Source organism: Pseudonaja textilis, chromosome 2 (genome assembly GCF_049901715.1).
Source record: "Pseudonaja textilis isolate UNSWEBS1 chromosome 2, rPseTex1.2, whole genome shotgun sequence".
Taxonomy (NCBI): Eukaryota; Metazoa; Chordata; class Lepidosauria; order Squamata; family Elapidae; genus Pseudonaja; species Pseudonaja textilis.
The window spans coordinates 143,593,594-143,607,253 of NC_141991.1; the positions used below are offsets into that span (position 1 = coordinate 143,593,594).

The following is a 13,660-nucleotide window of genomic DNA, read 5'->3' on the forward strand; positions in this document are numbered from 1 at the left end:
TTATGTTTGATGACATATCTTGCTGAGCCTCTTCTTAACTGCCTGCTTGACCTCAGTGTTACGAAGACTGTATATGGCAGGGTTGAGGGTAGGTATGGCTACTGTGTAGAAGACAGACGTCATCTTGTCAGTTTGTGCAGCATAGGTATCATCAGGCCGTAGGTACATGAAAAGAAGGGTACCATAAAGCACCCCTACAACTGTAAGGTGAGATCCACAGGTGGACATACCTCGAAACGACCCTGTTCGTCCTACAGTCCAGAGGATAATTCCATAGGAAGTTATAATGGTCAACAGGGTGATACTCTGGATAGTTCCACATACAACTAAGAGTAAGAGCTGGTTAATTTGTGTGTCAGCACAAGCCAAATCCAGAATTAGAGGGATATCACAGAAGAAATGGTCCAAAGTATTTTCACTGCAGAAGGGCAAGCGGAAGGCCATGCTGGAATGGATCACTCCAGAGGTCATCCCTGCCACATAAGAAGCAATTACTAGGAGATGACAGAGATGCTGGGGCATGGCAGTTCCATAGTGCAATGGGCGGCAGATGGCCACATACCGATCATAAGCCATGACTGCCAAGAGACAACATTCAGCATCTGAGACAGCTGCAAAGATGAACATCTGAAGGCCACAGGCTGGGATAGGAATGGTGTCATAACCTTTCAAAAGCCCCAAGAGCATTTTGGGGGCTACAGTGCAGCAGGAGCATAGGTCCATCAGAGCCAGGTGGCTTAGGAAATAGTACATGGGTGTGTGCAAGGCACGCTCAGCTTGGATAAGAATGGCTAGACCCAGATTCCCTGCCACACTAAGGAGGCACATGGGTAAGAAGAAGCTGAAGAGAAGGAGCTGAAGGTTTCGTTCAGAAGTGAAGCCCAGGAGAATAAATTCGGTCACCTTGGTAGTATTGTGGTGAAGAGCCATTGTACCTGTTGGAATGAAAAATCATATCATACCCTCCCTCTCCTTATTCCATAAGAAAATTGACTCAGTTCTCCTTTTGTCATGATATTGTTTGAAACCTACTTTCCCTCAGCTAGTGAGGATCCACCACTGTTTCAGAGCTTTTCTAAAGCATTGGACTGGATGGTGCTCTTTTTCCTTTCTGTGTAAAGAACACAATAGGAATGGAACAAATTTTCAACTACCCCACTGGCACTAGGATAGCTATTTCACTTTGTTTTAAGGCAGAGGTTATGCATATATCACCTCAAGCTTTCCAGCCTTGAACTAAATGCAGATACCAATGCTCAATATGAAAAGAAATGATAGCACAAATGTGAATGAAAAAATATAATAACTGTCCAAGCTCGAGATTTTTTTTTTTAAAAAGGATTTCATCAAACAATGTTCTTTTATCAACCAAGATGAGAGCCACGGTAGGGCAGTGGTTAGATTGCAGTATTACAGGCTGACTTTCTTTTACTACCAGGAGTTCGATCCTGACTGATCTCAAGATTGACTCAGCCTTCCATCCTTCTGAGGTTGATAAAACGAGGAGCCAGATTTTGGGGAGCAATATGCTGATTCTGTAAACTGCTTAGAGAAGGCTGTAAAGCACTGTGAGGTGGTATAGAAGTCTAAGTGGCTAAGATGCATTCACTGCATCACCAACCTTCTGCTGCAGGTTCACAAAATTTCTGTTGTGCTGGCTTTTATGTACTGTATAAAGCACTTGGCACTTATAGATAGAAGGATATTAGCATAGTGCCTACTCCCCAATTATCCCTTAAAGTAATGCAATTCAGGTTCCAGAATTCATTCAGCCATGGTTATCACAGAAAAATGTATATTCAGATTTAAGACTAAATATGGGTATACAATGAATGCCAAAACCGAGCTCCCTAATTAAAAAAAAAAAAAAAACTTTCCCAAGCAGTGGTAGGATTCAAATTTTTTTACTACAGGTTCTGTGGGCATGGCTTGGTGGGCATGGCAGGGCAAGGAGACTGTAAAATCTCCATTTCCACTCCATTCCAGGGGAAGGTTACTGCAAAATCCCATTCCCTCCCCACCCCACTAACCTGCTTTCCAGCTCTGTTCTCCTATGCAAGGCAACAAAAGCTGGGACTTGGGAGGCAGATAATAGATGGGAGTGGGGCCAGTCAGAGGTGGTATTTGCTGATTCTCCAGAACTGGTCAGAACCTGCTGAATACCACCTCTGTTGCCAAGGCTGTATTTCACAGATATCAACTTCTGATTCTGCTCCTGGGCAATTTCCATTATTTTGAAGAAAAATGTTGGGCATCACTGACAACTGTAGACAAGTACTTTTTCATGGAATTGTTAAATGCTAGCTGTTAGGGCAAGGAGGACATGATTAAACCCTAAACTAAAGATTACTGTGTAATCACATTTTCCTTATCCAGCTCCTGATATAGATGATCAATTCAGCTGACATCCATTGTCATGCTTACAAAATAATCTGGAATGATGGACACACACCCCATTCTTGCCTCTTTACTTATATTGAGTCCACTGGGCAAATTCCAGAGGATGGGGTTTAGCCCTTGTTGTACCTATTTGCAAAAAGAGCACCTGAGACCTGCCCGCTAACTATTGGCCTATCAGCTTCTTATGTGTTATAAGAAAGCTCTATGCTAGACATATATACATTTATTCAACAAAGTAGTTGTATAACTGGATTGGCCTAGAGCATATACTTCAGATGAACAAGTGGACTTCAGTCTAGATATTTTATTAATGGACACACCCTTATTCTTCAACATCTGGTCAAAAAAAATACATGTCCAAACCAGGTTCACCATTGTATACTACATTTATTGGTTTCAGATCTGCATTTGATTTAGTTCCCAGAGAAAGGCTCTGGTCTATGCTTCTGCATACAACCCTTGATAGACACTATTATTGCTTATGCACAATATTTATAAGAACTGTAGAATCCAAGTTTGATGTAGCACACAAAGCCACTATCAAGGAGTAAGCCTATAGAGGAGTAAGACAAGAATGCATTCTAGCCCCTTTGCTGTTTAATCTCTATGTAAACCCACTAGTAGCCCAATACTGATCTCTTCTAAACACAACTACCGTTATCAGATCAGTATGAAGTAGTTTCTCTGAATGTGGCCAAATGCTGTAGGCAAAATTAGGCAGACTCTAACTGCCCTCTGATAATCCACTACCAATCATAATATATTGTCTGCCATTTATTTTTAAATTTATTATTATTGTTTATAATGCTTTTGTTTGTAATGTTGGTCAATCAATAAAAATTGATTGATTGTGTAGTTGCACTTTCCAGATTTAGGTCCTAATGAAGATGATCAATTCAGTTGAACATTGATTGTACAGATACAGATACATTGTCTCTGTCTAATAACAAGCCTTAAGGGCCCTCTGCCACTAAGAAGAGGGAGTCAAGCAATTCTCCAAAATCAACTGTTTCAGAGGTGGGATTCAGCAGGTACTGACCAGTTCTGGAGAACCAGTAGCAGAAATTTTGAGTAGCTTGGAGAACCAGCAAATACCACCTCTGACTGAAGATTTTACAGCATCCTTCCCCTGCCATGCCCACCAAGCCACGCCCACAGAACCGGTAGTAATTTTTTTTGAATCCCACCACTGACCTGAAGGCAGGAAAAGAAGCCATGGATGGAAACTAATCAAGGAGGGTAGCAGCCTAGAACTAAGACAAAATTTCCTGACAGAGCAATTAATCAGTGAAACAACTTGCCTCCAGAAGCTGTGGTGCTCCAACACTGGAGACTTTTAAGAAGAGATGGGGCAACCATTTATCTAAAATGGCATAGGGCTCCTGCTTGGGCAGGGGGTTGGACTCCTCCAAGGTTCCTTCAAACTCTGTTATTCTGTTAAATGGGTCTCAATATTACTCATCCAAGGTTTCACAAGGCTGCTGCAGTGAACATTTCTTTAGATATTAATATGCATGCAACTGAATGGGGGAGAAGTTAATACACTTTCATCTGATAGTTTCCATTTCCTTCAACAAACCACATCCTATGGGTCACTTCATTTCTTCTAAAATTCTGGACTAAAACAATCCACCTCCTTCAACTCACCCCATAGTTTAAGAACTTTCTGGTTTTTCTCTCTTTTCTGCTGAGCTGTCTGAATACTTCAGTCCCTTTCTGTGATGCCATCAGAACAGGACATAGGTTAGAAATCTAGGAGTCCCTTAATCAGAATAAAAAATTGGTTCTTTCTATTCACCCCGCTACAATGCAGCAAAAACCGACTTACCTTGATTTTGAATATGCTGAAGCAAAATATTACATTATGTAAACAGAAAGTCCCCCTGAAACTATTGATCCTATTGGCTAATTGCGGCATGGATCGTGATCCCATCATACCTGAGCAGAGAGTATGAATCTCCTTTATCAGTCCTTGTGAGATTGCTTTAGATGCCTTTGCTTCCTGATTTCTTATACTGCATTATGAAGTTCTCTAGCTTTCCTTCCTCCACCACCCTCTTCCCTTGGGCTGAGAAGATGATGTAATTGTCACTACTTCTTGAAGAAAATCCTCATGGGACAATTGTAGTTTTTTTCTTTAAATGGTTAGCTGTTTCTACTTCCAAGAGACTTGTTATCTCTCTCTCTCTCTCTCTCTCTCTCTCTCTCTCTCTCTCTCTCCCTCTCTCCCTCTGGGAAAAAAGGTTTTTAAAATATTTAGATTTTAGACTTATACATGAGAAAACTTTCATACCTTTAAGTACATATTAATGAGTTTGCCATTTCTGGTTAAATTAATAGAAACAAAGATGGATGTTAGTAACATTCTCCATTTTGTACTGCTACACAAGCGTCTACCTCAGGGCGGGCAATTTGATGCATATAATTATTTGGAGACTTTAGCTCTTCCCAGAATTTAAGAGTATCCATGATTCCTAGTTGTCCCTGGTTATGCAACTTTTTCTGGAGGGCTGAAATGGATGGTGTCACTTTCTGTTATTCTCCCACTCATTGCCATCCTCAGGACAAATTTTTAATGCTCCGTTTCTAATGTATAATTTCCACATTTCATCCCTGAATATTCCTATATTTTAGCACATTTGAGATTGTATGCTTCTCTTTTGACAAGCTAGCTTCAGCAATTCTTTGGCTGCTTTATAAAGAAAGAAACCCCTTCAACTGAGTCACTGCTTATGTTGCATTCTCTAATTATATCTTGTACTAACTTTTTACTAGCAGTAATGAAAAACAGAGTGGCTACTATGTGTTGCTGGCTTGAAACCTGGCAGACTTTTTTTAAAATTACCATTGTTCTTTTTCTATGCTAGTTTCCTCCTGAACTTTTGTTTGTTTGTTTAATAGGTGCATATTATTATACTACTTAGTTTCTTGAGAAAATGCATTACCTTTTAAAATGGAGCCAAACATGGCAAATGTCATTAAAATGGTACATGATTTGAATGGCCTAAAATTCTTTTTGGGGATGACATAAAAACTTTCCTTAGCTCATTTTGAGCTTACTAGATTATCTTGATGATTCATCATGTGCCATCAAGTTGGTGTTGAGCTTAGCAACTACATAAAAAGATTTTCTTTCCATATCCTTGCCCTGGCCTTCTCCTTATCCATTCATCTACTGTTGGTGAAACTAGAGTGGAAGACTGTCATTAAACTCCAGGTCAGGTACCTCAACTGTTAAGGTATTGAGATTTAATAGCTGATCAGCTATTGTAAGGCTGATGCAATGGGAATGAATCAGCATGGTTATTGCTGCTTTATGACTGAGGATGAATCCACAGGGTTTTGCCACTTTAAGAAGCTGTCTATATATATGAGGCCATGAGAGGGAATACTTCTCTCTCCTTGTGTTCTGTCTCCATTGTGGCTCTCTGTGCAGAGTAAAGAAGACGGATTGCTTGCCAGGTATTTGCCTACCATGTATATGTACGTATATAGCTGTCTGTATATAAACCACTGTTAAAATACAAAGCCTCTGTGTGCTATGCTGTGTTCCTGGGTTGTCTCGCAATAGTAGTCATGCTGCAAACACACTGACAACAACACTTTTAATTTAGGAGAGGAAGAGCAGATAGGAGAAGCAATTCTTACATCTTGACATGAACTTCTAATGAAGTCAGAAACTTCTAATAAAGTCTAATAAAGAATCTTAATAAAGACGTGGCTTCTTCTTTTAGCCCACACCTAATACTAACCCTAATGATCCTTATACTGTCTTGGGGACAGAAAGGTTCCTGTTCACTATGTTTGATAGGAATTATAGAGATTGTGTTTTGATAGAGCAAGCAGCTGAGAAGATGTATCATGATGGATGACACTTTTATTATTACAGACCTTTGTTGTCATCGTTTCTCCCTTTCTACTATAATTCTGATATCATTATAAAGCGCCTTCTTGGGAATCTATAGCAATAAGATGGGAGGGGGAGTCCCTATCAAAATTAGAATAAAACTTTTTCTACACCTTCTTATTTAAGTCACTTCTGGCAATCCTCCTCCTCATCATTCCAGAATAGTGATGTCTTGAAAATGGTGCAGATCTTCAAAAAGGACTAATAGGCTATGACTGAAGCTTAATAGCTTAATAAAGGTAATATCAAATCAAGTGTTTAAGAAGTAAAAGAGTAAAAAAGTAAGAAGTAAAAAAGTTAAAACCGTACCACCCCGCTCTGGCTGAATGGCTCAAATGAAGTAAACTTTGTTTACTTTAAATTCCACAATTAAATAAATAGCACATACCTTCATGGGCAAGCATTTTGTTGTGGCTCACCAAGGAGAATATCTGGCCAGGTTTCTTAAACAAAAGGGGTAAGGCACAGTCATAAAAATGCACAAACTGCAAGAGCATAGGAACATGAATGCTTCAAGGACTGCTGTAAAAGTGTAGGATTTAAGAAACAAGAAAAAGGGAAAACATAGGTTAAAACTTGTTTTCCTTTTATTTGGATTGTAAATTAACATGCACACACACACACACACACACACACACAGTGGCAGAGAGACAGAGACAGGAGAGAGAGACAGAGAGAGAGAAAAAGCTACTGAGAGAGACAGACAAGACAGACAGAGACACGCAGAGAAAGAGACATGCAGGCAGAGAGAGACACAGAGAAAGACAGACAGACAGACAGAGAGAGAGAGAGAGAGAGAGAGAGAGAGAGACAGACAGAGACAGAGTAAGGGAGAGAGAGAGACAGACAGAGAGAGAGAGAGAGAGAGAGAGAGAGAGAGAGGAGAGGAGAGACACGCAGAGAAAGAGACAGGCAGGCAGAGAGAGAGACACAGAGAAAGACAGACAGAGAGAGACAGACAGAGAGACAGACAGAGTGGGAGGGGGGAGAGGAATGGCCTCTATAAGAAAAACAATGAATGAGGAAATAAGAGGATCATTGACTGATCAACCAGCTGGGGATATATCTGAGAATTTACAGAGGGTATTTGACAAGATAGGAAAAACTGTTGGACCATCTGTAACAGCAACCGTGACAGCATCTACAGAGGAGAAACTGGTGAATTTGGAAGAAATAATGAATAAGAAATTTGAAGAATAGGTAATACAGAATAAAGATGAGGTTCATTAAGTTAAAGAAATAGTAGAAATTTTAGAAACCAAGACTGAAGCAATAAGTTAAGACACAGAAAACAACTTAGATAATTTAGCACTGCCAAAATTGAGAGAGAAGGACTTTTGCTTGAAGTTAGACCCAGAAAAACCCAGGGAACTTATAAGGGACAGGATAGTTCAGTCTTGCAAATTTTTTGCAATGGGACAAAGAAAATATGGAAGCAGAATTGGATAATGTTTATAGAATTAATACAAGGTACACCAAAACTAAGAAATGTCCCCAAAGACATATTAGATATATTATTTTGTTAGGAAGAGAACATTGTACATCACTACAACAATTCTACAGCAACATTTTAATACAAAGTTAAAGATAAATAATTCTGATGTAATCCTACTTTAAATAAATACTTATTAAAATACTGCATAAAGGGAGAGTCTATAGCTTCCTGACTGACAAATTAAAGTAGAAGATACCATTTATGTAGAATAAATTGAAAGGACCGATTTTGACTTTTAAGCAACAGTGATTTTGATTTAATTCAGGTCAAAAGGTGAAAAACTTTTGGAAAGATGTTAAGGTTGAATTGGCAGAGATACCAAAAAGACAAACAGGGGCAGCTATGCAGTTGCAAGAAAATGAGAAAAATACCACTACTTTAGGTACCATTGATACGGACTTTTTGAAATGTATAAAAATGGAATTTAAATGCCTACCGTGGAATATAAATGGGGCAAGTGCCCTCCAGAGAAGAAAGAAGTTATTTCATTATTTGAAGAAATTAAAGTTGGATGTAGTTTGTTTATAAAAATACTTATAAGAAAGAGGAAAAAATTGTTTAATAAAAACTTGAGAGAGAGGATTTTCTTTTTTTGTTTAAGGAGGCTGAAATAAAGTGGGTTTTTTTTTGTACATAAATTCACAATTGCAACTGAAAATAATTTTATCTGGTGATTAAGGCAGATATTTGAGAGTGGAGATTAATTATAATGAAACTCTAAGTTCCTTTTAGTTGGGATTTATGTTCCAAATGAAAATAAACCTGCATTTTAATGCACTTTTGGGAAAGTTAATAGACATGTCATATGAAAATTAGTACCTAATGGGAGATCTGAATGCAGTAATCTGCTTACCAAAGAGAACATCAGTAAATGGGATTAAAAATGATACAAGGCAAACTACCCAAAATATTTCTTGAAATCATAGATAATCTTGAATTGATTGATACATGGAGTCTGGTTTTCCCCACAATGTCAAACCTTTTTTTAAAAAATGCAATTATTAATTCCACTCCAAAGTTTTATTTAAGTTTTCACAAAACATACAATTAAAATATCTTTTTTTTGAGAACAGCGTGGCCCCGGGTTATCACTTCTCTATACAGACATAAACTCAATACATATTTATCTTATACATTCTAATCTATATCTTATAACTATTTTCACAATTTTTTCAATAGCTTTTCCCTTTCTTTACTTCCTATAGCCTTATTTTAAATTATCTCATTCCTTTCTTAATTCAATTACATATCCTTTTCTAATTTTTAAAATCTTTCTAATCAATGTTCTTATACTTTCATCTATGCTGTTTACAATTTCATATTATCTTTTCTCATGAAAGAAATTTTCCCCTGTAATTACTAGACTGAAGTGTAACACCTTTGTATCTTTTTTCAAATCTTATTTAAAAATTTACGTTACATCTTTACAGTTATAACATTCATTTTCTAACCTCTATTTTATAACACATACCTATTTTCAATCAAATTCTGCTTGGTACATTCCCTTAAAATACACACTAAATTCTTAAAAGAAAAAAGTATATATGTATATATATCTGTTTTCTTAAGTTTTCACGGGTACTTACATGTATGGTATTCAGCTTTGTTCGGATATTTTCCCACGTCATTATAGTTGTGCTTTTAAAGTTGTAGCAACGTTTTGGCAGAATCTCATTTGCCATCATCAGCCTTCTTTATTGTGTTTGTCTGTGAGTTGGACTTTCACAGCCTTTTCTGTTTTAAATTTGGGGCTAGCCTACTGCTGTGCCAGAATGGTTTTTTCTTCATCCTGATTGGTTGGGAGTCTTGGTCTGTTTTTATTGGTCTTGGAGTTTGCTGTGTTCTGCTTGATTAGTGTTTCTAATATCTTCTGTCTATTTTGAGGCTTTTTTTGTCTTGATTGGCTGGCAACATTGTGTTTCCTGTATTGGAGGCTTTTAGTGCGGCTTGGCTCTGAGTAAATGGATGGCTATCATTTATTAGGAAGCTATGTATATCTGTGTATATATGTATAACAATAGTAAATGGAATAATTATTCTATTCAAGTACAGCTCTGCCATTAATATTAATAACAATTTTTCACATTTCTATTTCTTTTAACAAACATTACCTAGTAATATCAGTTGTCTTTCACTTTAATCATCTATATTTCATATTTTATTTATTACTGTCTTTAAATAAAAAACCAAACAATAGTTATTAACAGTAGTCAATAAAGTTATTATTCTTATTCAAGTTCACCTTATCAACTGATAAAAATCTTCCATGTTTCTTTTCAGTTTTTTTTAAAGTTCTTTTTAAATCATTGAGAGCCTTATTCTCTTTACAAACAAATATTCCACTACACATCAATAGAAATTTTTTCTATCAGTGTAATCATCTAACACATTATATAACAATGCTATCCCATGCACCTTTGCAGAATCTTCTCCTTAAGTTAAATTTTAACCATTGTCTCTGTGTCTTTTAAATAGGTTTATACCTTTAATTCTTGTACATTTTTCCTGTACCTCTATATTTTGTTTTCAGATTTGTTCTTGAACATTCTTGCTATTCTTGTCGGGGAAAGTGCCACCTGTAAAACATCTTATACAAATTTTCTTTATATGCTGTTGACATTGTCATTTTATAATTCTGAGACCACAATTTTTGCCATTTCTCTAAATCAATCCCATATCCAAAATTCTTCCCCCAAGCAATCATAGTTTCTTTAACTTGTTCTTCCTCTAGCTTAATTTCCAATAAATAACCATATAATTTTTTAATCACCTTTTCATCAGTACCTGTCAAAATCTTATCTAAGTCAGTCAATTTATCATAAAATCCTTCTGTTTTAAAATCTTCATCATACCTTGAATGTATTTGCGCATATGAAAACCAATTCATCTTTATACCTTGTTCCTCTAAATTTTGCATCGATTTAAGTTCACCCTTTTCACCCAATATTTCCCCATATCTAACTGTTTGTTCCTTCTTATAAATTATAGGATAGGAAAATGCTTCAATAGTTGATAACCAAACTGGAATTTTCAAATCACATTGTTTTTTAATCTTCTCCCAGTTTAACCACAAAGACTCCCGTATATGATGTCTTCTAAAATAGATTTTAACCCATAAATGAAAATGGTTGCATACCTTTAAATAAATATTAATGAATTTGCCATTTCTTCCTAAATAAATAAGGCTTCTATCTCTGTAGAAGCCTCTGCTGCACGGTGGGTTAGGATAAGGATTTTCAGTTACCTTGAATATTCCTGTGCATCGGAAACAGCACATTTGGGATTATATACTTTTGTTAATGTAGGCTAACTTCACCAATTCTTAGCTATTTTGTAGAAGAAGGAAACCCCTTCACTGCTCACTTTGCTCTCTAATAGTTTGTAATAACTCACTTTAGTTGCAGAGTGGCTACTAAAGGCAGAGTGGCTACTATCTTTGACTGGCATATACAAGGCTGAAATTTGAAACCAAGGAGAACCTTTCGAAAAATGTTTTTTTCTTTTGCTGAGTTAACCAGTCCAGGTGTGTTTTTCTCTGTGTGTGTGTGCCTGTGCACGTGTATATTGTACTCCTCAATAAACCCGAAAAAAGTTATTTTTTTATGTATGTGTAAAGACCAATTAGAATGCCAATAAAGGAAGCACAATGCTTTTAAAAATGACAAGATTTGAATTGCCAAATTTTCATCTTGATTGATAGTGCTGCCCTAGTTCATCTTTAACAGCTTAATCATTTTTCTATTACCTCCATCTTTATGCCCATTATTTTAGGCAGAAATATAGAAAATGGATTGAAATGCCAATATTTGTCCTGAAGACCAAATATACTTCCAATTATTTTCCGATTAAACAAAATCATGGGTTCCTTACTTTAAAAAAATATCTCCAAGTGAAATAATCACTATCAATCTTATAAAACAAATAGGTATCCCCAAATAGGTATGAATAGCACCCAGTATAGATTATCTGTCCATATTTGTCTGTCTATCTCTGCCTCTATAAATGCATAATTATAATTTCAACTTTAGGAAACAGAGTTTTAATAAAGAATATTAATTTTTCTCCTGTTGAATGATCTCTATAATATAGCAGGTACAACTCTGAGAGAGGAGTGAATGAAACAAATAGGTAAGATTAGAGACAACTGCTCATGCTGAATCTGTTAGATTCTACATTGGAAATATTGAGGGTGGCAGATAATCCTTTCTCCCTTCCCTTCCTTCCCTCCTTCATATGCTGGGCACATCATTTGGTCTAATGTTAGTATTTCCGAAAATTCAAGAACATGTAATGAAGAGTTCATCTGTAAGCACCTTAAAAAATAATGCAACAATTAATAGAAGTCTGCTGGTAGTTGAAAGGCATAAGTCTTATAAGAATAATTTTATTTCTCTTTTAATAACTTTATTGGTACATTATAGCAAAGCGGTATAATAATCTATCATATTTCAGCAAAGTCTTTGATAAGGCAGAACACTCTTATAAGCAAAATACTGTAGTTAAGCATAAGGTGGATAATTAATTTAAAACCATTCTCAAAATGCTCTTCAAGTTTGCTTTAATAGTTAGATATCTTAATTAGAACTGTACACTTTAAGGGCAAGTTAAATATAGTGTGTGTTTAATATTTAATCTGGTTGCTTCTGCATATGATGGACTCTCATAATTTATAGGCATTGAAGTCCATCACATACAGAAGACATCAAATTGGGAAAATCCATAATTGTTTTCACCACAAATTCTATATTTGCTTTTCATTTCCCCCCTCTTTTCATGTGGATAACAGTTTGTGTCTACTGTGACCAGAAATAAAGTTATAAGAAGCAAATCACGGCAATGTATGGTTATGTAAACAGAATCTATTTTTGGTAGATTTTCTAGAATCTTTCTAGAAGGATTTTGGCAAGAGTCATGACTATTGCTTCATTATAGAGCAATATAATACTCTGCCCACACCCTCTAGTTGGATTCTACTTTCAACTACTGGCAAAAAAAATCAGTGCTTCTACTGCTTTTCCTCCTGGTAGCAGATCCCAGTATGACTGATTATTTAGATAAGAATATTCCAAGTCATTCAAGATATTAACTCCCACAATTTCATTTCTTCACTGCATAGCCAGGATAGCAGGATGCCAATTGCTGCTCCCATGAACTCTTGTCATGAGTTATATTTATGGAAGTAAACTGAAAAAGAAATTTCCAATATTTTCAAGACACTGTGGTATCTTCCGGTCCTATATCCATGCTTCTAAGAATTAGGAAAATATGGTGAGCATTTTGTTAAGGCAGGCTGCTCCTATTACCAAGCTACACGGTGATCACTGAAAGATGGATGGTTTATAATAAACCAGGCAGAAAAATGAACACCCCCTCATGTGTAGCAGATTCAAAAGATTACATAAGAACAAGGATGAGATATAGTTTTTTGCTTCTTTTCTTCCCACATGATTGGTGTGACAATGGTTCCCTCTAGCCTCAGCTTTCTTTAGAAAGGTTGCCAATACTTGGTTCTTTCCACAGGCCTTTGAGTCAGGCTGTGCTGGAGCTCCAATTGGATGATGGTGTTATTGTTATTCAGATCACCTTTTTAAAAAATTTCTTGCTTTATTATTGTTTGTAGGTATATGTACTGAAATTTGTATTCTTCTTGTTAGGACTTTTGCTTTGGGGGGAATAAGCTACCCAATGTCACCTTGGCTGAGTTGGGCAACCTTATAACTGTTTTAAGTAAGTAAATAACTAAACTTCATTGTGCAGAACATCTCAGGATGATACCTTGGGGCATGTAAATGGCAGAGCAGAAACAATTACCCACAAACTGGGAAATGAAACTATTAGGGCTGTATATCTTGGGTGCT

At 36.5% G+C, this 13,660-nt stretch overlaps 1 protein-coding gene across 1 annotated transcript; it reads right to left on the reverse strand.

Annotated features, from left to right (window-relative positions):
- Positions 1-930, reverse strand: LOC113443427 (olfactory receptor 5C1-like). The gene has a single exon (XM_026711631.2). It carries the CDS (start codon positions 928-930, stop codon positions 1-3), a length of 930 nt encoding a protein of 309 aa, XP_026567416.2.
- Between the last annotated feature and the right edge of the window lie 12,730 nt (positions 931-13,660).